Source organism: Talaromyces atroroseus (genome assembly GCF_001907595.1).
Source record: "Talaromyces atroroseus strain IBT 11181 chromosome Unknown scaffold_11, whole genome shotgun sequence".
Classification (NCBI taxonomy): Eukaryota; Fungi; Ascomycota; class Eurotiomycetes; order Eurotiales; family Trichocomaceae; genus Talaromyces; species Talaromyces atroroseus.
Genome location: NW_017971443.1, coordinates 535,578 through 558,030, shown reverse-complemented (window position 1 = coordinate 558,030; position 22,453 = coordinate 535,578). Strand labels below are relative to the sequence as shown.

At 49.8% G+C, this 22,453-nt stretch overlaps 10 protein-coding genes across 10 annotated transcripts in view, besides 1 other annotated feature; 5 read left to right on the top strand and 5 right to left on the bottom strand.

The window, feature by feature from the left end:
* Positions 1–249: 249 nt before the first annotated feature.
* UA08_07485 (hypothetical protein) lies at positions 250–869 on the top strand (the record flags this gene model as incomplete). The annotated part of the gene is made up of 2 exons (XM_020262384.1): positions 250–392; positions 464–869. The coding sequence occupies 2 exons, from the start codon at positions 250–252 to the stop codon at positions 867–869; spliced, it is 549 nt and encodes a 182-aa protein (XP_020117250.1).
* A 264-nt stretch (positions 870–1,133) lies between these two features.
* Positions 1,134–2,050, bottom strand: UA08_07484 (Protein rot1; the record flags this gene model as incomplete). The annotated part of the gene is made up of 4 exons (XM_020262383.1): positions 1,134–1,454; positions 1,500–1,678; positions 1,734–1,848; positions 1,919–2,050. The coding sequence occupies 4 exons, from the start codon at positions 2,048–2,050 to the stop codon at positions 1,134–1,136; spliced, it is 747 nt and encodes a 248-aa protein (XP_020117247.1).
* A 568-nt stretch (positions 2,051–2,618) lies between these two features.
* Positions 2,619–3,263, top strand: UA08_07483 (hypothetical protein; the record flags this gene model as incomplete). The annotated part of the gene is made up of 2 exons (XM_020262382.1): positions 2,619–2,983; positions 3,017–3,263. 2 exons carry the CDS (start codon positions 2,619–2,621, stop codon positions 3,261–3,263), a joined length of 612 nt encoding a protein of 203 aa, XP_020117248.1.
* Positions 3,264–3,414: 151 nt separating this feature from the next.
* On the bottom strand, positions 3,415–3,815 carry UA08_07482 (putative small nuclear ribonucleoprotein E; the record flags this gene model as incomplete). Its single annotated transcript, XM_020262380.1, has 3 exons — positions 3,415–3,467; positions 3,525–3,615; positions 3,675–3,815. The coding sequence occupies 3 exons, from the start codon at positions 3,813–3,815 to the stop codon at positions 3,415–3,417; spliced, it is 285 nt and encodes a 94-aa protein (XP_020117253.1).
* A 476-nt stretch (positions 3,816–4,291) lies between these two features.
* On the top strand, positions 4,292–7,763 carry UA08_07481 (hypothetical protein; the record flags this gene model as incomplete). Its single annotated transcript, XM_020262379.1, has 8 exons — positions 4,292–4,489; positions 4,530–4,586; positions 4,648–4,920; positions 5,071–5,161; positions 5,221–6,504; positions 6,581–7,006; positions 7,084–7,614; positions 7,675–7,763. 8 exons carry the CDS (start codon positions 4,292–4,294, stop codon positions 7,761–7,763), a joined length of 2,949 nt encoding a protein of 982 aa, XP_020117254.1.
* A 1,424-nt stretch (positions 7,764–9,187) lies between these two features.
* Positions 9,188–12,241, top strand: UA08_07480 (hypothetical protein; the record flags this gene model as incomplete). The annotated part of the gene is made up of 2 exons (XM_020262378.1): positions 9,188–9,353; positions 9,462–12,241. The coding sequence occupies 2 exons, from the start codon at positions 9,188–9,190 to the stop codon at positions 12,239–12,241; spliced, it is 2,946 nt and encodes a 981-aa protein (XP_020117251.1).
* A 636-nt stretch (positions 12,242–12,877) lies between these two features.
* Positions 12,878–13,479, top strand: UA08_07479 (Myosin regulatory light chain cdc4; the record flags this gene model as incomplete). Its single annotated transcript, XM_020262377.1, has 4 exons — positions 12,878–13,049; positions 13,113–13,253; positions 13,309–13,401; positions 13,451–13,479. 4 exons carry the CDS (start codon positions 12,878–12,880, stop codon positions 13,477–13,479), a joined length of 435 nt encoding a protein of 144 aa, XP_020117252.1.
* Positions 13,480–13,633: 154 nt separating this feature from the next.
* Positions 13,634–16,942, bottom strand: UA08_07478 (hypothetical protein; the record flags this gene model as incomplete). Its single annotated transcript, XM_020262376.1, has 6 exons — positions 13,634–13,731; positions 13,867–14,159; positions 14,602–14,613; positions 14,659–14,841; positions 14,919–15,565; positions 15,626–16,942. 6 exons carry the CDS (start codon positions 16,940–16,942, stop codon positions 13,634–13,636), a joined length of 2,550 nt encoding a protein of 849 aa, XP_020117449.1.
* Positions 13,789–13,861: a repeat region (Identified by RepeatMasker using a combination of RepBase library and repeat library created with RepeatScout).
* Positions 16,943–17,702: 760 nt separating the features above from the next.
* UA08_07477 (Acyl-CoA desaturase) lies at positions 17,703–19,158 on the bottom strand (the record flags this gene model as incomplete). Its single annotated transcript, XM_020262375.1, has 2 exons — positions 17,703–18,838; positions 18,918–19,158. The coding sequence occupies 2 exons, from the start codon at positions 19,156–19,158 to the stop codon at positions 17,703–17,705; spliced, it is 1,377 nt and encodes a 458-aa protein (XP_020117448.1).
* Positions 19,159–22,350: 3,192 nt separating this feature from the next.
* The window catches only part of UA08_07476 (hypothetical protein), a gene marked incomplete at both ends in the record, with an annotated part of 551 nt that continues 448 nt past the window's right edge, over positions 22,351–22,453 (bottom strand). Inside the window, one exon of the mRNA XM_020262374.1 lies at positions 22,351–22,445. Coding sequence (XP_020117441.1) covers positions 22,351–22,445 — 95 coding nt within the window. The remainder of the gene's footprint in view (positions 22,446–22,453) is intronic.

Here is a 22,453-nt window from a genome sequence, read left to right as displayed (position 1 = left end):
TCTGATAGTTCACAGAAATCTCATTGCGCTGGTGTTGCAGGACGTAAGTAAGTATTGGGCGTGGCTGGTTCAATGGGAAGGAAGGGAAAGCGTGGAACAGCTAGAAACAATTTCGCGCACAGGCCAACCGTTGTTTCTAGCTTCTCGCGCTCCAGGTCGAGGAAACCGCTCAACATACTCGCATTCGTCCATTCAAAAGCCCTTCGGTCTTGTTAACTTTTGTGTTTTTACTATCAGGCTTCTCCCAGCATGTTCAATTCGTTGCGATTCTCGTCCCGCGTGGGATTGCGCGCAGTTCGCTGGAACTCGACCAGCAGCATCCCCGTGCCACCGCTAATGGCGAAGCTTCGTTCAGATCTCAAAGACGCAATGAGGGCGAAGGACGTGTCGAGGTAAATGAAAATTTCAGTGGAATGCAATTGACAATCTATGATCATTCAGCTAATGGGTCCTATATATACAGACTCAATGTCCTACGAGCCCTCATATCCGAGACCAACAACGCCGCCAAAACAACCTCGCCCATCCAAACAGACGTACAATTACTGTCCTTAATTGAGAAGAAAATTGCCGGCGCCAAAGATGCAGCTGACATGTTTGCAACCGCTAATAGATCGGACCTCAAGGAGAAGGAAGAGGCTCAGATTGCCGTGCTGGAGGAATACGCCAGCCAGATCGACAGATTGAGCACAGAGGATATAAGAGCTGCGGTCTCAGAGGTGATTTCTCAACTGCAGTCTGAGAACTCCAAGATCACTGTGGGAATTCTGCTGAAAAATCTCCTGTCTCCTGGGAAGCTTTTGGATGGAAAGCCAGCAGCAAAGTCAGATATTGTTCAAGTTATTAATGAGCTCCTCCCGGAAAAATAGATACGAAATGATGCAGGCACATCATTATCTTCACACCAATGTATACTATCTCTATCTCCCTTTTCTCAAAAAAAAAAAATGAACAATGACCAAGAAGGCGCAATGGTATTCGATTTAGCTTCAACTCCGAAAAAAGAAACAAGAAAAAACAGGAAGCAGGTACAACGTTGAATATACAATAGATGATGCTCCAAGGGCTATCAGTCAGTGAGCCATGTGATCCTAGATCAAACCTGACTTATCTCTGTGCGAGATTCGACTGCTCTAAGAGCACCATAGCACTATACCCCCAACAGAAGTCGAGATGATACCGAACCACCACCACCGTTCAATAGCCACAGGATCAGTCAGCCAGGTCGTCGAAGATCCTTGCTTCCCTTTTCCTTCCATAAGAGTCTCTCTCTTTGCCTTGCCGGTGGCCTTTGCTGTGGTTGGATGTAAAGTTGTAGTAGGCAACATTGCAGGAGGCCTATAGAGGATGTAGAGTGGCTGCATAGGTGCTCCATCGAATTGAACCAGGTCGAGCCGAAGTACGCCATGGAATTTGTCGGTGTATATCCGGTAACTCTGCACCCCCCCAAAAAACTATTGTTAAATGTGGTCGCACAGCAACTAGAAGACAACTCTTACCTGAAACAGCTCGCTTTGGTTGTAGTGCGTGTATGAAGAGTAATGTCCGGCACAGGGATCTGACATTAGCTGACGCCCATCGGATTGGATTGGCGTCAACACGAGAGACCCATTAGGCTGTACTGAATAGGTACCATGCTGCCATTGCATGATCGCCTTGGGGCAATTGGGTTGCGTTGCTGTGGTCTGTCAGCTTGCTCCAATTCTAGAGCATGCGATGTAGAATAAACTCACGATTCGGCAAAGCTCGGTAATAGGCCTCTTCATAGTGGCCATCTTCCGTGAACGAATACGATATACCTGGCAAGGGAGGCTCTTGGAAAGCATCTGCAACCGGATCATAGAACCCCTGATATCAAGACGATAGATAGATGAGCGACAGTTGCATCTGAGAGGACATGTTTGTTTTTGCCACCCACCGAGCCAGTAATGACTTGACGCGACTTTGACGACCATGTCCCAGTCAATTTGGTGTCGACCAGAGCTTGTGTTGTCCAAACCAAGGAACTAAAGAGGAGAATTAGCGATCTGAAGAGAGTAGTGACTGCCATCGTTGTGTCTTTGTTGTGCCGGGAACACACGCAAAGTCCGACAGCAGCGAGAAGGCAAGATTCAATGCAAGTTCAAACTGACCATCAAGCGCGACAACGCAAAGAAAGGGGCGCTGCCCGTGACGTTGGTGGCATGTTATTGTGTTTGCTTGGACTGAGGAATGTCCTAAATTCCGCCTTCGCGGAATCCAGCCTATTCCCGCTTCGACCTCCACATTTTCCAGGCCCGCACATGACATCTTCGCCCGTCAACGTTTCTATAAGGCAGATATCAATAGACATGGCAGCTGTGCAGGTGGCTAAGAAGGAATTGAGGCGGAAAATTCAAGCCATTCTGCAGGAATTGCCTCGAGAATCGGTGAATATTCAATGTTCGGAACCTTGCCATTTGTTTTACTGTTTCCCGGTCTCCGATATATACCTATATCATGAATACATACCTCCTAGGCACACGAAATTAAAAGGGCAGATGAACTGACGAATATTACTTGCAGCTTCCACCGCTACCAATAGGCTGTTCAGCCTGCCCGAATATGTCAATGCCAAAAGAATCAGCGTCTTTCTGTCCATGCCGCAGGGAGAGATATCAACTACGAGCATTGTCCGGGATGCTTTAGCCAGTGGGAAAGAAGTCTTCATTCCGTACACGCACAAACTCGCGGAGACGGGGAAAGAGTCCACTCAGCCCAAGATATCAGTAATGGATATGCTCCGGCTCGAGTCTATGGAGGAATTCGAATCACTCCGGCCGGATAAATGGGGCATCCCATCGCTTGACAAGAGCTCTATTCCTCTAAAGCAAAATTGTCTCGGAGGCACCGGCGTTCTGCCAGAAAGACCGCGTGGTGGCAGTGATGATCTGGGGTTGGACCTGATTGTCATGCCGGGCATGGCATTCGATACTGATTTGCGACGATTGGGCCACGGAAAAGGGTATTATGATTATTTTCTGAATAATTACAATAGGGAAATTGCAGGCTCTCCGCGTGCCAGCCAGAGGCCGTTCCTTGGTAAAACAGACTTTCCCCCTTCCATTTATTGTAAGACCATTCAAGTCAAAACGAACGCTGACCGGATGGCAAATGCAGTTGCCCTCGCCCTGGTTGAACAGATTATACTTCCTCCCGAAGCGATCCCTGTTGCGAGCCATGACCAACCTGTAGATGCGGTCATTGTCGGTGACGGAAGGTTGATTGTTGCAAAAACCCCATAGCGGAAAAAAAAATAGAATCTTCATCTTTTCTCCCCATATCCTTCTTTCTTTGTTTTGGTGCCTCTATATCACAAATATCATAAATATCCCAAAACGCCGAACAGAAATGAAAGTCGCCCATTGGTCGCCTAAACTAGAATAGAGTAATCATTCATTGGACTGCCTGGATAAGGGAGACGTTGTCGCCTTTCAAAAGAATTTGACCTGTAATTATTGTTAGCAAAGCAAAGTGTATGATTGCTCCAGCAAGTTCGAGCGTACCCAAGTTTCTCCGCTTCTCTTCGTCGCTCTTTGTGGCTAGTCGGACCTCGACAGCATCGTCGACAACGAGGTTCATGAACTCGTCGAAGCCCTAAGAACACAACAGGGTCAGCGCGCAATCACCGAGAGACAATTTGGACGACAGCATACTCGGATCTTGCCCTCTATGCGGAAAGAGAGCTGCTCATAGAGCCAAATCGATACTGTGGAGCGTTGCTGGAGGAGTCTGAAGATGAAGTGAATGGGAGCAAGAAGGGTCTTGCGACCTCCCGCATTGCCGCGACCGGACATGTTGATTTAAAGTGCCTGCGAAAACGGGAACTGTCGATATATAGCTAGGTTACTGGACGATATGTTGAACGAATAGCCCTGGTGTGACTTGGCTGGAGGAGTTGCTGTTGCTGTTGCTGTTGCTGTTGGCTGTTGCTGGGGAAGAGCGGGCAGGAGCGAAGAAAGGCAGCTCTTGCTTTGCTTGCGGCTCACCAATTTTTTTTTGGCTTGTTTGGATTCCGTCACGCAGCAATTACCCCATCCCACTTTTGGCTCAGCGTCTCCTCTCCTCAACCACCATCGAGTTGCAGCCCTCTGTGCTTTGTTATCTCGTTTTCTCTCTTTTCCTCCTTCTTTCAATCGGCTTTATCTGCTCTGCGCCCTGGGATTCATGACGTGAAATAATCAGTGCCAAGGCTGTTTCAATTTGCCTGCTCTGTACCGCCTCCATCGCCTCAATTCAGTCCTCTTCTACCCCTCACACAACAACCACGACCATGACGAGCAAAGGCAATGACGGCCAGGCATTTGCGCCTGTGCTTGCTGCTGTCGCGACCATGCAGGCCAATGTGTCGCGCTCCGACAAGGCCCATGCTCACGAATATCTTGAGAAATTCCAGAAATCAGTGCGACCCTCCCTCTACTTCCCGCTCGTCCGCGACCGTGATGCCCCTTTTCTAACGCCGGTTATATATGTAGGTCGAAGCATGGACAGCCACGCATGCCATGTTACAGTCCTCTGAAGTTCCAATCGAGGCAAAACTATTTGCTGCCACGACACTCAAAGGAAAAGTACGAGCGAGCGATTCATCCCCTCCGCAAACGACGCGAATACTGATAATTGGACTGCTAGATCACCTACGATCTCGACCAGTTGCCTGCTGACGCAGTGCCTGCGCTACGGGACTCCATGTTGAACCAACTCGTCGCGTTTGCTTCGGGACCGCGTCCAATCCAGACACAGCTCTGCGTGGGCCTGGCGAACCTTGCTATTCAGATGACTTCATGGAAAGACGTGCTAGCCACGGTAGGATCGGCACTGGGAAGCAATGCCGGAGACTGTGTGTTGGAATTTTTGAAAATCCTCCCTGAGGAAGTGACCGAAGGTCGCAAAATCAACCTGAGCGTACGTTCGATCGATCATATCCACCCAACTGAACAACTTGCGTCTTTACGAGCAACAAAATCTTTCTCTCTCTCTCTCTCTCTCTCTGTGTGTGTGTGTGTGTGTTTCGACTGGGAATAAAAGGAGTCTAATTCGTCCATCAATAAATAGGAAGAGGAGCTTGCAGTTAGAACCAAAGAACTATTGGACGACAATGCGGAACAGGTTATGAACCTTCTTACACAATATTCGCAGTCTTCAGGTATCTTTTCCCCCATACCTAAGTTACTTGAGTCGTGATTAGCTCACGTCTAGCATTAGCCTCGGCCGCGACGAACCCTAGATTGATTGATTGTATAACTTCTTGGCTGCGTGAGATACCTGCTACTCTGATTGTGGAGTCGCCGCTGCTAGATGTCATCTTGAAGGCGCTCGATAACGAGTCATCCTTCGATGCTGCGGTAGAATGCCTCTGCTCGATTTACAGAGATACACGTGAGGTGGATGATTCAATGCCTGCTATATTGAGACTATATCCTCGTGTTGTTGGACTTAGGCCGAAACTCCAGGAAACTGCGGAAGCCGAGGACGTGGAGACATTCAAAGGGTTAACCAGGCTATTCGCTGAGGCCGGAGAAGCTTGGGTAGTCCTGATCGCAAGGCTTCCGACAGAATTCCGTGGTCTTGTGGAGGCCGTCCTTGAATGTTGCGTGCTCGATAAGGAGCGAGAGGCAGTCTCGTTCACCTTTAATTTCTGGTACGAGCTGAAGCAATATCTCGTTCTGGAACGTTATGCCCAAGCGAAGACCGCTTTTGCCGATGTTTTCTCCCGCCTGGTTGATGTTATGATTAAGCATCTCGAGTTCCCAACGCCCGAGGACGGTGACTCGGGTGATCTGTTTGATGGCGACCGTGCACAGGAAGATCGATTCCGTGCCTTCCGTCATTCGATGGGCGACGTGCTGAAGGATTGTTGCGCTGTTATTGGTGTAAGCGAATGCTTAATGAAGGCATACCTTCAGATCCAGCAGTGGGTGTCAAAATATGGTGCACAGGCAAGCAATGAAAATGTGCCTCATTGGCAAGAGCTTGAAGCTCCTGTGTTCAGTATGAGAGCCATGGGGCGAATGGTCGACGCGGAGGAAAGCACTGTGTTACCCCAAGTTATACCTCTCATTGTTCAGATTCCAGACCACGAAAAAGTGCGCTTTTCCGCAATCATGGCGCTTGGTCGTTATACAGAGTGGACAGCGAATCATCCTGAAACGCTGGAGGCTCAGCTCAACTATGTGATATCAGGCTTTCAGCACAGCTCCCCGGAGGTTGTTGGAGCAGCAGCCTTGGCCTTCAAATATCTGGGCAGCGACTGTGATAAGCTCCTTGGGGGGCATATACCGCAGTTGCACTCCTTCTACGAGTCTGTACTCGATAAGCTCAAACCGCCCAGCCAGGAAGAAGTCACCGAGGGTGTCGCTGCAGTTGTTGCAGTGCAACCCATTGATAAGATATATGAATCGATGAAGCTTTTCTGTGACCCTATCATGGCAAGGATCATGAATTTGGCAAACAACGCGCAAGATGAGCAAGGCCAAAGAGCTGTTGCAGGTAAGTAGATTGTCACCTATAAAACAAGCAGTATGCCTGTGTAGTAGTGCAATAACGGGGCTAATATTTTGACCAGACCATTTGCAGTTGATCACTATTTTTATTCAGGTTGTCACACCTTATGTTGGTCCCCAAGGAGAAAACCCTGCGGTGAAGTATTGTGGTGAAATCATGTCGATTCTAAGCACTCTAGTGATGAACTTTACCAAGTCTACGCCTATTTTGGAACGAGTCTGCCGTTGCTGGAGGTACATGATCATATCTTACCGAACGGCTATGATTCCCTTGTTACCGACTTTGGCACAAAGCTTGGCAGCCGGGTTTGAGGCTTCTCGAGAAGGCTGCTTTCTGTGGGCAACGGATGCTGTTGTCAGAGAATTTGCGGAAGGGACTGAGCTTGTTGACTCGGAAACAAGCCAGGCTGTATATCAATTTTTTGAGCAGCAAAGTCTCGTGTTCTTACGTATTTTGAACGAACTGCCTCCTGAACAACTACCAGATGGTACGTATTACTCGGTTTGCTGTTTTCTTTTTTTCTTTTTTTTTTGTTTTCATACTAAATGGCAAATGAAACTTTAGTGATTGAGGATTTCTTCCGTCTGGCTAGCGATGCGATCCGCTTCTATCCCAAAGAATGCATTACGTCGACACTGGTGGTGCCTACGTTCTCTGCTGGTCTCAGTGCCCTCACACTACAGCAAGTTGACCCGCTCATTTCAACCCTGCATTATTACCGGGATATGCTAAGCTTCGGGTTTGAATCGCCATCTATTTCGAACTTCAATGGTCCTGATGGCCAACCTTACACAAACCCGGTGGATATACGCAACGCAGTGAAAGAGCTCATTGGAAACCAAGGCCAGCTGCTTGTTGAACGGGTATTGACGGGCATGATGTTCAGCTTCCCCGAGGATTGCTTTCCGGATGCCTCCGGGATACTTATGACGTTGTTCCAGCTGATGCCGCAGCAAACTGGGCTGTGGGTGCAATCGACGATCGAACGACTGCCCGCAGGCACAATGAAAGCTGGTGAAGCGGAGAGACTGTTGTCAAGTATATCCGAGAAACTACAATTATCGGAAAGCCGCAAGATACGTGCGCTCCTACAAGGTTAGTTGTGATCCTTTAGTCAACTCGTCTACGCACTACAGTTCATTGACATGTCGATAGATTTTACGAATTCTTACCGGCGCCGGAATGTTGCACCACGCGATGGACTTGGGAGACTGGAAGCAAGTCGATTCCGATTCAGCGGATAATAAGGAAAAAGTAGCGGGTACCATTAATATATCAAAAAAAAGCCATCTTTTCCCGTTTACGCTTTAATCGTAGCGACCTCCCGACTCTAGAAAGCGAAGCGCATCCGGAATAAACCCATGTTTTGCATGCAGAACAATCAACACGTACATGCGGTGTTCTTGTACTCGAGATTATTATCTTTGCATTATACTACACCTGGAAATGCCCTTCTATGGCAGGCGCATCATATGACGGCGAACAAACGGGAGACATTCATTCATCGCAATGAGAGAGAAGATATCATTAGCCATCGTCATATTCTGGTTAGTTTATTTTCATGTAGCATAGTGATTTGGCATTTGATAGAAAATTATACTATACCCTTCCAATTTCCAATATTCTCCAGCTACCCCGTATCTTGCGGGATTTTCAAGAGCTGATCTACAAAAAGAAGAAGAAGAAGAAGAAGAAAGGGCAACGCTTTAGTCAAGCAAATTCATGAATTTAGGCAGTCCAAGTCCTCGGAGATAAGTAGACGACCTCCGCCATCTTCCTTTTCCTAGGGCTAACATAAACTACCGCCATTCCCGCAAAAATCATCCAGCATTGATATACAAATGTACCATAATTCCAGATTACCCGTTAGGTGTAGGTGCAGATAGATAGATTCTTTTCTTTGGTCTTTTCTTTTCTTTTCTTTCTTTCTTTATTTTTTTTTTCTGTTTCAAGCTGAAGCGCATGTCGCGGTAGGACAGGAAATTGGTGTATGATCCGCGATCTAGGTACATAAGTAAATGGCGCTGAGAAAAGAGTTCAAATACCGGGTTGCTATCCCGTAGATGCAGTCGAATTGAATGCTGGTTACAACTTTTGAAAACTATTGAATATACTCGTTAGAGTAGTATAATTACACACTGCATCATCCACCGAAGTCTACGTACAGAGCGAGTCACCTGACGACACCCCCCGGGTTTTTTTAACAGGCTTACGTAAGCGGCGGTTTTCCCCGCCAAACCAAAGCAGGAGGAGGTCGCGGGAAAGGCGGAGTTCGTCGGGTTGTCATCGGTAACAGTACGGTATTGGAGACGTAACTTACGCCCGTTTGCGTGGTGTTGCCGCGTATTGCCGGGGTATGCTTTCCCCACACGAGCAAATCCATCGTGCGTTCTTGTCCATCGGTTTCTCCTACTTTGCACGTCCGATTGTTATAACCTTCCAATGCGGGTTTCGAGTCCCAACTTGGATGAAAGCGATGGGATATGCCTGACTACACACATACAGCTACAAGCGCTGATGCCACATGTCTAATCAGATTCGACTCCGCGTGTCTCTGGGCCAGGGAAGGGGGTTTGGGTAATTAAATCAAAAAAGCCAAAATCCGGCCGTGCGGCGGCAGACAAGGATAATGAGAGTGGCTGCTGCTGCTATTTCCGCGACGACAACCATGGCCGATACGGCGCAGGGCCATGTAGCGGCGAAGAATGGATCAGAGACGAAAAAGCGAAAGAGGAATCGCAAGTCGCATCCGGATAAGAAGTTTGAATGCCAGCACGAGGGCTGCGGGAAGAGTTATTCGCGTGCGGAGCATTTGCATCGCCATCAATTGAACCGTATGGCCTTTGCTATCTCTCTCTCTCTCTCTCTCCCCCTCATTCTTCTTTCTGTCTCTCTGTGTATTGGTTTTTGAGCTGATGGGAACCTATTTTTCCTTCATCTAGATACCCCAAAGCAAATCTATCGCTGCGATTTCCCCGACTGCTTCCGCTCGTTTGTCCGCCAGGATCTGTGCATGCGTCATCGCGAACGACATACAACCCATGGCTCGCAGCTGCACAAACGCGACAGCTTCACACAGGCGTCAGGGCGCCCGATAATCTCTTCTTCGTCACCCCAGCCGCTGCACGCGCAGGATGAGAATGCCCCGTCGTCCACCAACATCGCGGCTATTCTGTCACCGACATCTACGACGTCCAAGTCGGCAGTGCCCCCGTTTGAAACGCCAGCGGTATCGAAGGAATCTTATGCATCGGCGAGGTTTGGTGGGGAGACTAGGACCCCACCAAAGACACAGCAGACTGGTGCTTTGTATGGGTCTGGATCGGCATATGGCTCTGGGTACCGGAGTACGGCGTTCAGTCCAGGTGGTCTGCGTGATCCGTCGAATACAGTGACTGCAGGGGCGTCATATATGCCCTCGGATGGGTTGGCCGGTAGTACTAGTCCAAGCATAGGCTCAGCAGCGGCATACATGTCGCAAGTGCCTCATGGGTTGAGCGTGCCGGATCTCAGCTACTCGAGCGTGGACATACCACCGCCAACGGCACAGTACGGGACTACAGGCATTGACACAGTATCTGCAGCCATGGTTCCTGAAGCGGGTGCTGAGGGCGAGGTCGGCTTCGATTCCTCATACCCTTATCCAGTGTTCGGCGGGGAGACGTACGATAGATCACCGTTTGCTATGGCCGACGACTTTGCAGCATGGCTTTTCAATGAACCCACCGGCCATTCTCCCGTCAATTACTCGAATATTATTTCAGGCTATACGGATGTACAACAACAGCAACAACAAACAAACTCAGTGCCCTTCCTCCCTACAGATCCTTCACCATACCATCATCCTTTCCAGCACAACAACCTTGTTTCTTCACAGCACCCCATGAGCGTAACCAGCATCGTGGAATCAACGCCACCAGAGGCCGTAATATCAGAGGAGAAAAGGCAGGATCTGCTCCATTTGATCAGCACTCGATTCAACGAAACGGCACATTCGGCAGTGCACACGAGAAAGGACTTGCTGATGGAAGGAAACATCGATGCCGATGACCATATCCTGAGTCTGCGGATGATGCAAACGTACGTGGGCTCATATTGGCTCCATTTCCATGCTCAACTCCCAATCTTACACAAACCCACATTCGTCGCAGACCGGACCCCGTCGTTACTGCTGCTCTCTCTCATGGCCATCGGGGCAGCCATGCTGGAGAAGATGCATGGACAGGCCATCACCAACGCGGCGGCCGACCTGGCCAATTTCCTGGCCTGGCATATCCGCTGGGAGATCTTCATGGATGTCGATTTTCGGCCGCCAGCGAAGCTATGGGTTTTCCAGACGCTGCTGCTATTGGAGGTATACGAGAAGATCTACTCGACCCGGGCCCTGCATGAGCGGGCTCATATTCACCACGACACGACGTTGACGCTGATGCGTCGAGGGAGTTCCTTCTTGGGCCGCTCGGCCTACGAGACGCCGGCTAGTTTCCGCGAAGAGCGAGTCCTCCATCATCATTATCGATCGACGACAAACTCAGTGTCAGATCTTGGAGGCGACCGCGAAGATCCGTGGTCGTACTGGATCCGCACCGAAGCTACGCGACGGGTCGCATTCGGGGCGTTTGTGATGGATTCCATCCACGCAACAATGTTTGGGCATTCGGTGAAAATGGTGGCGCACGAACTGCGCCTACCGCTTCCCTGCGACGAAGCGCTATGGTCGGCAACCAGTGCTGCAGAAGTGTCGCGGATGCAGAATGTTCTGCAGTCCAACGGGGTCAAGCCAACCATGTTTCTAGACGGGCTGAAGAAGACACTGACGGGGCAAAAAGTGCGCACCAACGGGTTCGGCCGCATGATTCTGATGGCAGGTCTGCTCAGTGTCAGCTGGCATATGAACCAGCGAGACCTGCAAGTCAGCTCGCTGGGCGTGGCTCAAGTGCTCGGCGGGCGCGATAGATGGCGGTCAGCCTTGTTACGGGCTTTTGACAACTGGAAGCGCGATTACGACGATGCTCTCTCCGAGACCAACCATAGTCCTCGGATGTATACCAAAAACAGTTCTATGTTCTACCAACAACAACATCATTATTTACCCTTGCACGTCGACGAAGACGATACGTACGAGTCGCGTACGGTTCTACACCACTTGGCGCACATGGCGGCGCATGTTGATATTGTCGACTTTCAAGTGTTTGCCGGTGCTACGCGGCTGCTCAGTCGATCGATCACGCCCAAGGACTATAGCACGGCTCGCGAGAAGATGACCGAGCGATGGGCTACGAAGGCATCTGCGCGGGACGCAACATTCTACGCGCTCAAGTTCCTGTGTCATGTATTGCTGCCGGCGAATATCAGCAGTAGTCTGAACAAAGGGCCAGGATACTCGGCATCGGAGGATTTCCTCCTCCACCGCTCATGGGTCGTCTACTATTCGACGCTGGTTGTATGGTCATACGGCTATGCATTGGAAGGGCCGATCCCGTCGCCGCCAGCGCTGGCCAGCGAGACGGAGCAGTTGCAGGACATGCAGCGGTTTCTGCAGACGATTGGCGCCGTGCGCGAGCCCAGCGATCTGGAGCATGTCAGCGGTCGGAACCAGTGCCTGGGCCTGCTGCTGCATCTGCACTCGAGTTTCCGCGTTACGCGCTGGGAGCTGCTGCATGAGGCGGCGACGCTGTTGGAGAAGTGCGTTGAGAAGCTGAGGATGCCGGGGGGTTCGTAGTGTGTATTCGCTTCTTGTTTATAATGATTTGTTGGTAGCAACGATATTGTCTTTATGATCAGTTAAAAAATATTCGCCTGGTAGTTAGGTACATACCCGTAAGCATACTCCGACTAGGGCTCCGGTTACCACAACAACGCGCGGGGGCCTTTCTGCTTATCCACTGTGGCCTCTGCGTGCTATCTCAGTTGCTTCCTACAACCAACTCTGCTTCTCGTCTCGTCTCGATTGACCGGTCTTCAGCACTGCCGTTTGACTGTCTTTGTGTTTCTTTCTGTCTTCTGTCCGTCCGTCTGTCCATCCGTCTGTCCGTCCGCCGAACAACACAACACAACACAACGCAACGCATACATAACAAATCGAATAAAATGGTACGTCTGCCCCAACAAAGACCGCCGCTTCCAGTGTGCACTCGTTCATTATTCATAATCCACCTACCTGCCATTGTTCTTAAGCGACGAGGGAGGAGTCGGATCCTGGTCTGGTCTGGTCTGCACGGGACTGCGAGAGTTGGTGACGTCTCGGCGCATGATTAATCCGTGCTCTCTCTTTCCTCTGTTTACTACACCCTCACGCACTTGCACCTCCATTCATCACGTTATCATCTCTACATCACTCAAGTCACACACAGTCACCATGTCTAACCAAGACCAGGCCTCCACCAACTACAAAGAAGCCTTCTCGCTCTTCGACAAGCGCGGCAACGGCCGTGTCGCCCTCGACTCACTCGGCGACCTGCTGCGAGCCTGCGGCCAGAACCCGACGCTGGCTGAGATCCGCGATCTGGAGCAGACTGTTGGCGGGGACTGTAAGCTTCTAAGTTTCCTATCAACAGCAGCAACAAGAGATGCATGGCTGACGACGGTGATAGTCGACTTTGACTCCTTCCAGAAAGTGCTCAACCGCCCCGGCGGCTTCCGCGACCCAGGCGAGCCAGAGGAATATTGTCGCGGATTCCAGGTGTTTGACAAGGATTTGACCGGCTTTATTGGTGTTGGGCAGCTGCGATACAGTACGTACATATATCGATATATCGATATATATGTGTATGTATACTAACGGAATAGTCCTCACGAATCTCGGCGAGAAAATGACCGATGAAGAAGTGGACGAATTGCTCAAGGTCGTTGATACCAGCTCCGGCGAGATTAACTATACCGGTGAGTCTGTCTTTCCCTTCTGTGTTGCTACCGATCTAACGACATACAGACCTCGTGCGCACTATCCTCGCAAACTAAACTATACCTATACCCTTACGACGACCCAACGATCATTCTGTTTATATCTTCTTGTGACTGGACTGGACTCGGTGTCTATTTGTATTTTACTGCATGTGGAGTATGGTTATAATCATAACATTTCTTAACGTAACGCTCTTGAAAATCTGTATCCTCACTTAATCCACTCCATCCACTCCCTGTCCATCGCCTTCAAAACCGCATTCTTCTCCGCCATGTCCCCCTCACCGTCCCCCAAATCCTCCGTCCCGACTATAGACCCCGGTAATAGATAGATCGCTCTATCCTTATCGTCTCTTCTCCTCTTCCTCTCGATATATTCATCATTATCATCATCATTTTCGTCGTCATCATGTTCATCCTCGTCCTCGTCCTCGTCCTCCCCACTTCGCGCACCACCAATCTCATACCCAACCACGACCCTGCATCGCCCACACCTCAACAAAACCCTCTTCTCGAACCCATCCTCGCGCCGCACCACCATCGGCTTGGCCTCTGGCACCAGCGTCGACAGCGGTATTGTATAGTGCGCTTGTTCCGTCTCTTCCCTTTTCCCCTGTGGCACACCGCTCGTCAAATTTTGTTCCTGGTCCTTGCCCTTGTGATCACCAGCTGCTTCTGCACCTCCACCCGAGCCATCGTGCCTTCGATTACTGCTATTGCCGCTGCCGCTGCCGCTGCTAGTAGAACGAGTAGAACGAGTAGCAGGTAACCTCAAGATAAGCGCATGATCCAGCCCCGGCGGCCCGGCGCGTCGTTTCAGCGGCGTCGTCGCCGAGAGCAAGTCCCTGCTCGACGCGATGAGGAGATGCGAGCAGAAACGGCAATGGTAAGTTTTTATAGGTAGGCGGGTTGGGTCGTTGTGTGATTCGGGTGGATGAGTAGTTGTTTCTTCCATTTTATTTTTTTTAAATTTTTCGTTTTGTCTGATTATTCTTTCCTTTTTTTTTTTTCTCTTCTTTCTTCTTTCTTCTTTCTTTTTTCGAAGGGTGTATTAATGTGAAAGATTTGAGATGTGGTCATGGAATGATGGAAAGAACTGCGGGAGCCTGGAAGCTTGCCGGAAAAGGTGGAGCTCAGCCAAGACAACCTTCTACATAGAACTATTCACTCCGTACTCACAGTATAACTAAACTACCACGTAATTAAAGTATGATACTAGACCTAGACTAAGCCAACCCCAAATCCGTGTAGAAAGCCTCCGTCTTCGGCTCGCGGCCCAAAAACTCCGTCAGCGACTTCATCTCGTCCTGACTACCGCCCTTCTCCAGCACGGTGCGCCTATATCGCCGGCCCTGCTCAGGGTCCATCGGGTTGGATTTGAAGACGGTGTAGAACATGTCTGTCGAGTAGACTTGGGAGCTGTTTTTTTTGATAGCCTAATTAGCATGCAATGCTTGTTTCTGTAGGACTGGAACTGAAGATAAGGGGGGACAAACCTCAGGTATCCGTAGTATCCCGCATCATACCCTCCCATCAAATGGCCAAACGTCGCCTGGCCATTGCCCCATTCACTGCCCTGCCCAAGCACCTCGGGCCCTTCAATCTGAGAGATCTCCTTGCGCAGCGAATTGTACTTTTCTGTCGGGTTCACGCTCTCAATCGCCTCGTGCGACTCCGGCTCGTGCATGGTCATGTCGAAAATGCCAAAGTGCAGCTGACGCAGATTGGCCAATGCATCGTTGACATGCTTGGTGCGAATAATACTGTTGATCATCTCGTCTGGGATGCTTTCCGGTGCTGCAGGCGGGTTTGCAGTACCCCTCGACTCTTCCCATGTCTGCCGATACTCCTCCGAGAGCGTCGAGTAGTGCCGACTCAGCGACTTGAGTTGAGACGGTGTCCAGCACCAGTTCTCTAGCATTTGGCTCGGTGCTTCGACAAAGTCGCGCACCGTGTTGGTGCCGTGGAAGCGGGAGTAGGTCGTCTTCGCTACGAGATCGTGAATGCCGTGTCCCAGTTCGTGGAAGAGTGTCGTCACCTCGTCGTGTTTGAGAAGACTGGGCTTTTTCGCTGTGGGCTTGGAAAAGTTGCATACCAATGCTGTGGCTGGATATCGCTTGTTGCCGTTCGAGTCAATGAAGCCCTGCTGTCAGTTAGCCATATAGTACTACTATGCAGTCTTCTCTTATACAAAGGAGCGCACCGGCTGGAGGTTGAAGTTGGCTGCGTGTCCGTATTTGCCCTCACGAGGATGCAAATCAAGATACAAATAGCCCACGAACCCACCACCCTGACCCTCGTCATCCCAGACACTAAACAACTGCACCTCCTCGTGCCAGACAATATCCTCGCCCTTTCCAGACGGAGAAATACTAGCGCGATCATCGCCTTTCACCTCCACAAAAACAAGGCCAAACAACTCCTCGAAAATCTCCAGCATCCCACGGATTGTCGTTTGCAGAGGGAAATACTCCGCAATCTTCTGATGATCCAACTGGTACTCCTTCTCCAGCATCAATCGGTCGTAGAATCGGTGATCCCAGAGGAAGTAATGGCCGTCAAACTTCTCTCCGCGCGACTCCACATCTGCTTTCTTAAGTCCCTTCAACTTCTCCAATTCCTTCGATCCGCCGGCCGCCAGTCTAGACCGGAGATCGCCAAGGAAATTGTCAACTGTCTGTGGTGTCTTGGCCATTTTGTCTTCAATGCGGAAGGCCGCGTGATTGGGATATCCCAGCAGTCGAGCAGCCTCATCGCGAAGGACCATGGCTTCCTTGAATAGAGGAACATTTTGATTACACTTGTTCTCATTCCCAATAGTCAGGCGCTTGCGAGTCTCCGCATTCGTAGCATATTTCAGTGTGGGCAAGAGATCGGGATATTTAAACGTCAAACGCAATTTCCCCTCATTCTCACCCTTGCCTTTCTCAAGCCCAGAGATCACATCCTCCGGAACACCATCTAGCTCCTCGGGCGTAAACCAGATACCCCCATTCTCCTCATTCAGGGTCTTTTGGAACTGAATACTCAGCTGACTCAGCCGCTTTTTGATCTCCTTAAACCGGTCTCGCTTGGGTCCTGCTGGCAACCCCAGTCCATTACGGATATAGTCCTTGTGCTCCTTCTCCAGCAGACGCTGCGACTCCGGATCTAGAGTCTCATTCTTCTTCACCGCAGCATCCACCAGCTGAAACAAGTCCTCTCGCATGGCAGTCTCGATGCCAAAGTCATCCATGAGCTTCTCGGCTTCGCTCGACGCATCCCGCAGCTTCTGGTCTGTCGAGACAGCTTGGTAGAACCCCAGGATATGTGCTTCCAGCGTCATGGCATTCTCGTCGCGCGCAAGCGGGAGCAGGGCGGTGCTGAAAGTTGCCGTCTCCGGCGTCACGCTGCTGGCGACGCCATCTTGCACTTTGCGGGAGTTGGCAATCATGCGCTTCGTGTCTTCTATGATTGAGGTTGGGGTAGCGACGAACAGCGGCGGGGCCTGCGGCGGCTTCTTGAGCTGCTCGGGAGCCATGCTGAATGTCGTGATGGCTCGTGGGGGTGGGAAATGTTGCCGGACTAATGGTCTTGACGATAACGGTGACGGGAATTGCTTCACCAGTGCGGCAAGTCTAGATGTTGTTGATGGGAGACGGAGCGGAGGAGCCAGGATGAGGGCGATGCTCAGGACGAGCAGGAAGGCGAGGAAAGATGGGCGCGAAAGGCGGGGGGGTGAAGAGAGGGCGGCGGCCAGGTTGGATTCTGCGTTGTTTGGTGGGGGTTGTCTGTCTGTGATAATTGGTAGCGATGATGCGTGACATGTCACGGAGGGGAAGCTTTAAAGGTTTAAGCTCTGCGTGATGCCTCAGGCTCCACTATACTCCGCATTTACTTGGTCACACCGACTTGCCCTCTTTTTGATCCTGCTCTACCACTACTGAACACAGAAGTACGATTTGTATACAGGTGAGAATGCCCGAAGATACTTGTTTACAACGCTCTGCATATGGTGGCTGCGATTGTTCCTATCAATATACGGACCCAACTCCGATCCCAAGCATGAATTATAACCGTCTAAAAACACCTGGAATGAGTGAAGAAAGGAAAAAAAAAAAAAAAAAAAAAAAAAAAAAGGAAGGATTTGTGCAAAGCACTGCCACGGAAAACATCCGCATTGAAGAAAAATACAAGATGGAATACACACAAGGCAGGATGGCTTATTACAGACGAAGGGAAGTTTTGTTTTTTTTTGTTTTTTGGCAGTCATAACATGGTCATCATCATCAGCTTGAAAGCTAAGCAGCGTCGGCAGTCGCGACAGGTAGTGGAATCTTGGTCACCTGCTCTCCGGCACGAACAATACGTTGGCCATTGGCGTCCCGGACATAGTCGACGTTGGTGTTCTCCTTCTGAGCGCGCTTCCAGATCTCAACCTCGCATCCGCCGCGGATGACGCCGACACGCATGGTGGAGAGCAAGTTGTGGGCCGCGTTGGAGTGCAAGTACACGCCTCCATTGAACATGGCAGTGGCATCTTTGCCGATTCCAGACGAGATCATGGCCTTGCCACCGGGGTGGTCCTTGATGAAGTCGGTCACATCGTGGATAACGCCGGCAATGGCAATCAGACCACGGCCGTTCTTGGCCTGCTCGACGTAGTCGTCCCATTCGAAAACAGGCAACTGATCAAGTGGCACACCCCAGTCGAGCTGAGTGCGGCGCTTGTCAAGCTTCTTCTGCAACTGCTGGAGACGTCCCTTTTCAATCTCGTTGGCGCGGAACTGCTTGAGGTCGTAGGCGAGGCCGAGCTGCTTGCAGGTCCAAATCAACCACTTGGTCGGGTCGTACTGGTGCCATTCGATAGCATTGCGGTAGTCGGATGGGAATTCGTGATGGAAGTTGTGGTAGCCTTCACCAAGGGTGACAAGGGCGGTAATGACATGGTCACGAGGAGAGTTTCGGTCGTCGAAGGGTTGATCTCCGAGCCAGTGAGCGAGAGAGTTAACGCAGAAAGTAGCCTGTTGGACGAAGAAGATTCGCAGAATACCAGCGTAGACGAAACCACCCACCCAATCGCCCCAGCCCAGACCAGCCACGAGCATGGGAACAAGGAGACCCATGACAAAGACCACCTTCAAATAGTGGCGGTGTTGCCAGACGACAATGGGGTCCTCGTTCAAATCGGTGATGTCAGTGCGGCCAATACGCTTGGGGTTCTGCTTCATGACCATCCAGCCCAAGTGAGAGTACCAGAAACCCTTGCGCACGGAGTAAGGGTCCTTCTCGGTATCAGTATAACGGTGATGGGCGCGGTGACCACGAGCCCACCAACGGATGGAACCCTCGACGGCACCACCACCAGCGGCGGCGAGGATGATCTTGAGAGGCAAAGTTGCGGAATAGGAGCAGTGAGCCCATAGACGATGGTAACCTAGCCACACCACCAGGTTAGTTTAGGTTTTTTTTTTTTCCCCCTTTATACGCTACCATTTCAAAACAGGTTAACTTACCAGCAGTGATTCCGAAACCGGTGTAGAAGTAATAGAGAACGGCCCATGCGGCAGTCTTGAGCTGCAGAGGAACCCAAACAGAGAGAATGCACCCATACAGAGGGATACCGATGATCAGAAACACGTTCAACCAGTTGACGTGCTTGTGCCAGTTCTGAAGGGTCATCTTGGTATCGGCGATGTGCACCTTTTTGGTGTCGGCAGCAGGCCGAGGCCTGGAGTCTGCGGTGGTAGCAGACATGGCGAGTGCGAGCTTGTCCCAGGTCACAACAGAAGGGAGAGGTGATATGAAGCAGAAGCGAAAGAGAAAGAAAAACCGGGGGAACGAGAGACTTTTGAAGCTGGACGAAAAGAATGCAGGCGGGGAGGGTTGGGCCCAGAATCAGATGTTCGCGGCGGAGCGATCCACCAGCGATCCGGCTGAACGTTGGGGAAGCAATTACGCACTGCCGCGTGCCAATCAAGAGCTGCAACGCGGGAGATTGCACGGAGTACTCTGTGAATTAAATAAGAATATGCAGTTGATAGAAATAAAGCAGCAGATCTTTGATACCAGAATCAACAGGCAGAGCTCATGCGAACGAAGCAATTCTCTCTTTCTCTCTCTCTAAAAAAAAGATAAAATACACGATGTTCGCTCTCGGTAATTGCGTGGTATTCTACTCCCAACAATTCCAGCTCTCGATTAATGCGAGCGCTGTGATTGGCTGCATTGGAGCCTGCAACCGGCCGCCCGCCAATCAGAGCACGTGCATTGAATCAGCCCGGTATTGAAAGGGCGAAATAGTGTATCAGTGTATTTCTCCTATTCTTATGCTCTAGAAAGAACGGTGAATGGCGAATAAACAACCATCATATATCGTACTATCTCGCCATTACTGCTCTGTACGGACGTCTAGAAGTAGGCTAGAAGGCTGAGGTTAACTTCTGTGGCGGCATACGCTGTGGGCCTGCCCCAACGCTTCCTGCAGCCCGAACAGGCCTAGCGTGTCTTCCGGCTGTCCGCATCACGTGATCTCCCAACGCCGACGTTACTTGTACCTTTCGATCATCGTGCATCATGCGATTGATTGCCTGACATGATGATGTGTTTCGGAACGGGGAGTGTTGACTGGCGAAAAGCGAGTTTCTTGATTTCTGGGTGCTATACAGCTGCTATATAGCTATATCAAGGACACCCGCCGCTTGTATCGTTATATAGAGGATTTCTTTTGATGGTAGAAAGAAGCGTTCCTTATAGGCTGGAATTTGTTATGCCCCGGCTATTTATAGCTTATGGGGTACACATCCACACTATACCCAAGCAGGACTAGTGCCGGATGTCTCGTTAACAACCAATCGTTATAGATTCCGCGTCAAAGACAATATGCCCTCGGAATGGTATCGAATAGACTGGGGCATTGTGGGCAGAGTTGGTTACATGGCTGATCTTATAGGGATGCCGAGACGGGCAACTATGCACGATGGGATGGATATTCACACTGTGTTTGGCTTTAAGCGAACTGTCTCTTCCTTCTCAAACAACCTTGGCGGAACCGCAGCCCATAGATCCGACTGCTGAGTATACTCAGGATTTGGCCGATTGTGTTTGGAAATCCGTTGCGCTGTCAGAAAGATATCTGATTGCTTCCACAACGAGTGCCAATTTTCAGGTGAGGAACGGCCTCAATTTTTTCTCTTCTTCACTTTAATACATACGTTCTACTTGCTAAAGGTTTAGCAAATACAGTGTTACATCTATGACATTGCCCTCAATCGTCAGTATCACATAAACTTCCAACTTCCCGAAATTATTCAACTGGCCATTTCGGTCAATACCAAAACACTAGCATGTGTCATGCAAAGTCAAGAGAAATGACAGGATTGTGCCTCTGTATTTCTCGTCTCCATCGTGGATCTAACACGGGGAGTTTCACCTGATCAGTTTGACTCCATGACATTAAGCCTAGATTTTCCTGCAATAGATATTGCGCATATATCATTCCCTACATCAGATGAAGTGTATTTGGTTGTGCAGCCGCAGGCCACAGCAAGAAGTTGTGAGGATGAGACTATGAATATCTGTGAAGAGTCCATCACAAGACTCCATGTATGGAATACAAAAGACTTGCTCCAGCTTTGAAGTTCGGGTGTAAAAGGCTGAAGTGAGGTCCCAGAGCTGAGATCATGTCTAGTCATTATGAGATCCAACATTTCCTCCGTGATTCGTAACGGTTGCTACGAATTTCGCTGGCAGATTGATGTACGAGATAAGTCAGTAAGCAATTCAATTCAGCCATGATATATAACGTCTTTCGAAGAAGACAATAAAAATTATCTGGGAAAGAAACGAGGGAGGGTAAGGCAACAAACATAAATCGACAGGTATAGTTTTTGTTGGCCACATCGTCTAGATATGCAGCCAAAGTCGGCTTGTCCATAAAGAGAAATTGACGCAGCACAGGAGCCGAGCCTTTCCCTTCGCCATCACCATCTCGCCTTATAAAATATCAATAAGTTCTATCGGATAATGTAAGTGGCTCGCTAACGAAGCAATTAGCTGGTGGCGATTCCATGGGGCAAACCGATGATTATTAGATAACGAAAGATTGATTTAAGAAAGATGACTACCACCAAGGTAGTAGCGGGCAAGCGAGCAAGCAAAAAGTATAGCTAAGCGAAAGCCTTGATTGATTCTAGTTAAATAGAGTCCGAAAAGGGCGCGTTTGGGTGGAAATATGAATAATAGATACATCCCCAGGCCGCCAACTTCGACTGCTTCAGAGCCTCCCCTTAAATTGTCAAAAATAGCACCACACTACGTACTAAGCGCCCGCGTGGTCGAAACTTACCCTGTCGGTAGGACGAGGGTCGTTTGTGCAATCAAGATGTACGGACAAGGATGGATGGATGAAGCTAAGTGGGTCAGAGGAGTAGGGCCCGTCCCGCTATTTGTGGGTGGTGTGGGGCCGATGTCCATCCCAACCCAACCCAGCAGTTAAACAATCGCTATGATCATGAAGCTAATTAGCATATCTGTGTTGTCGCAAAGAGCGACAGTAAGATAACTAACAAATTAGCCCATGGTAAACTAAGTTATATTGTAAGCAATAACTACCCTAGGTTCTATTTTACCTCAGTACTAAACAATGTCGGGATTATCTACCATAAGAATTTGTAGAAGCTAAACATCTGATCAAAACGATAGGCATATTTGATGTTGAAATTTCTTTTCTACCTATGCTATACATCACTGTGTACTTCAAAAAGGTTCAGTTCAAGATTATGCTTTCCAACCGCCACTCGGATGTTAATAACAAAGGTCCACAGCTAGAAATATGGATGATGACATGTCAACCACTTCCTCATATTGCTGACTAATATGTACTAACACAAGTATCGAACCATGCTGGGTTCATTGATTTAGTTGATAGGCGGCTGGCCTGAGAGTGTTTTAGTCCCAGTCAATGGCGGTGCCTTCGGAATCACGCTTGTCATAGTCAATGGCGGTGCCTTCGGAATCACGCTTGTCATAGTCAATGGCAGTGCCTTCGGAA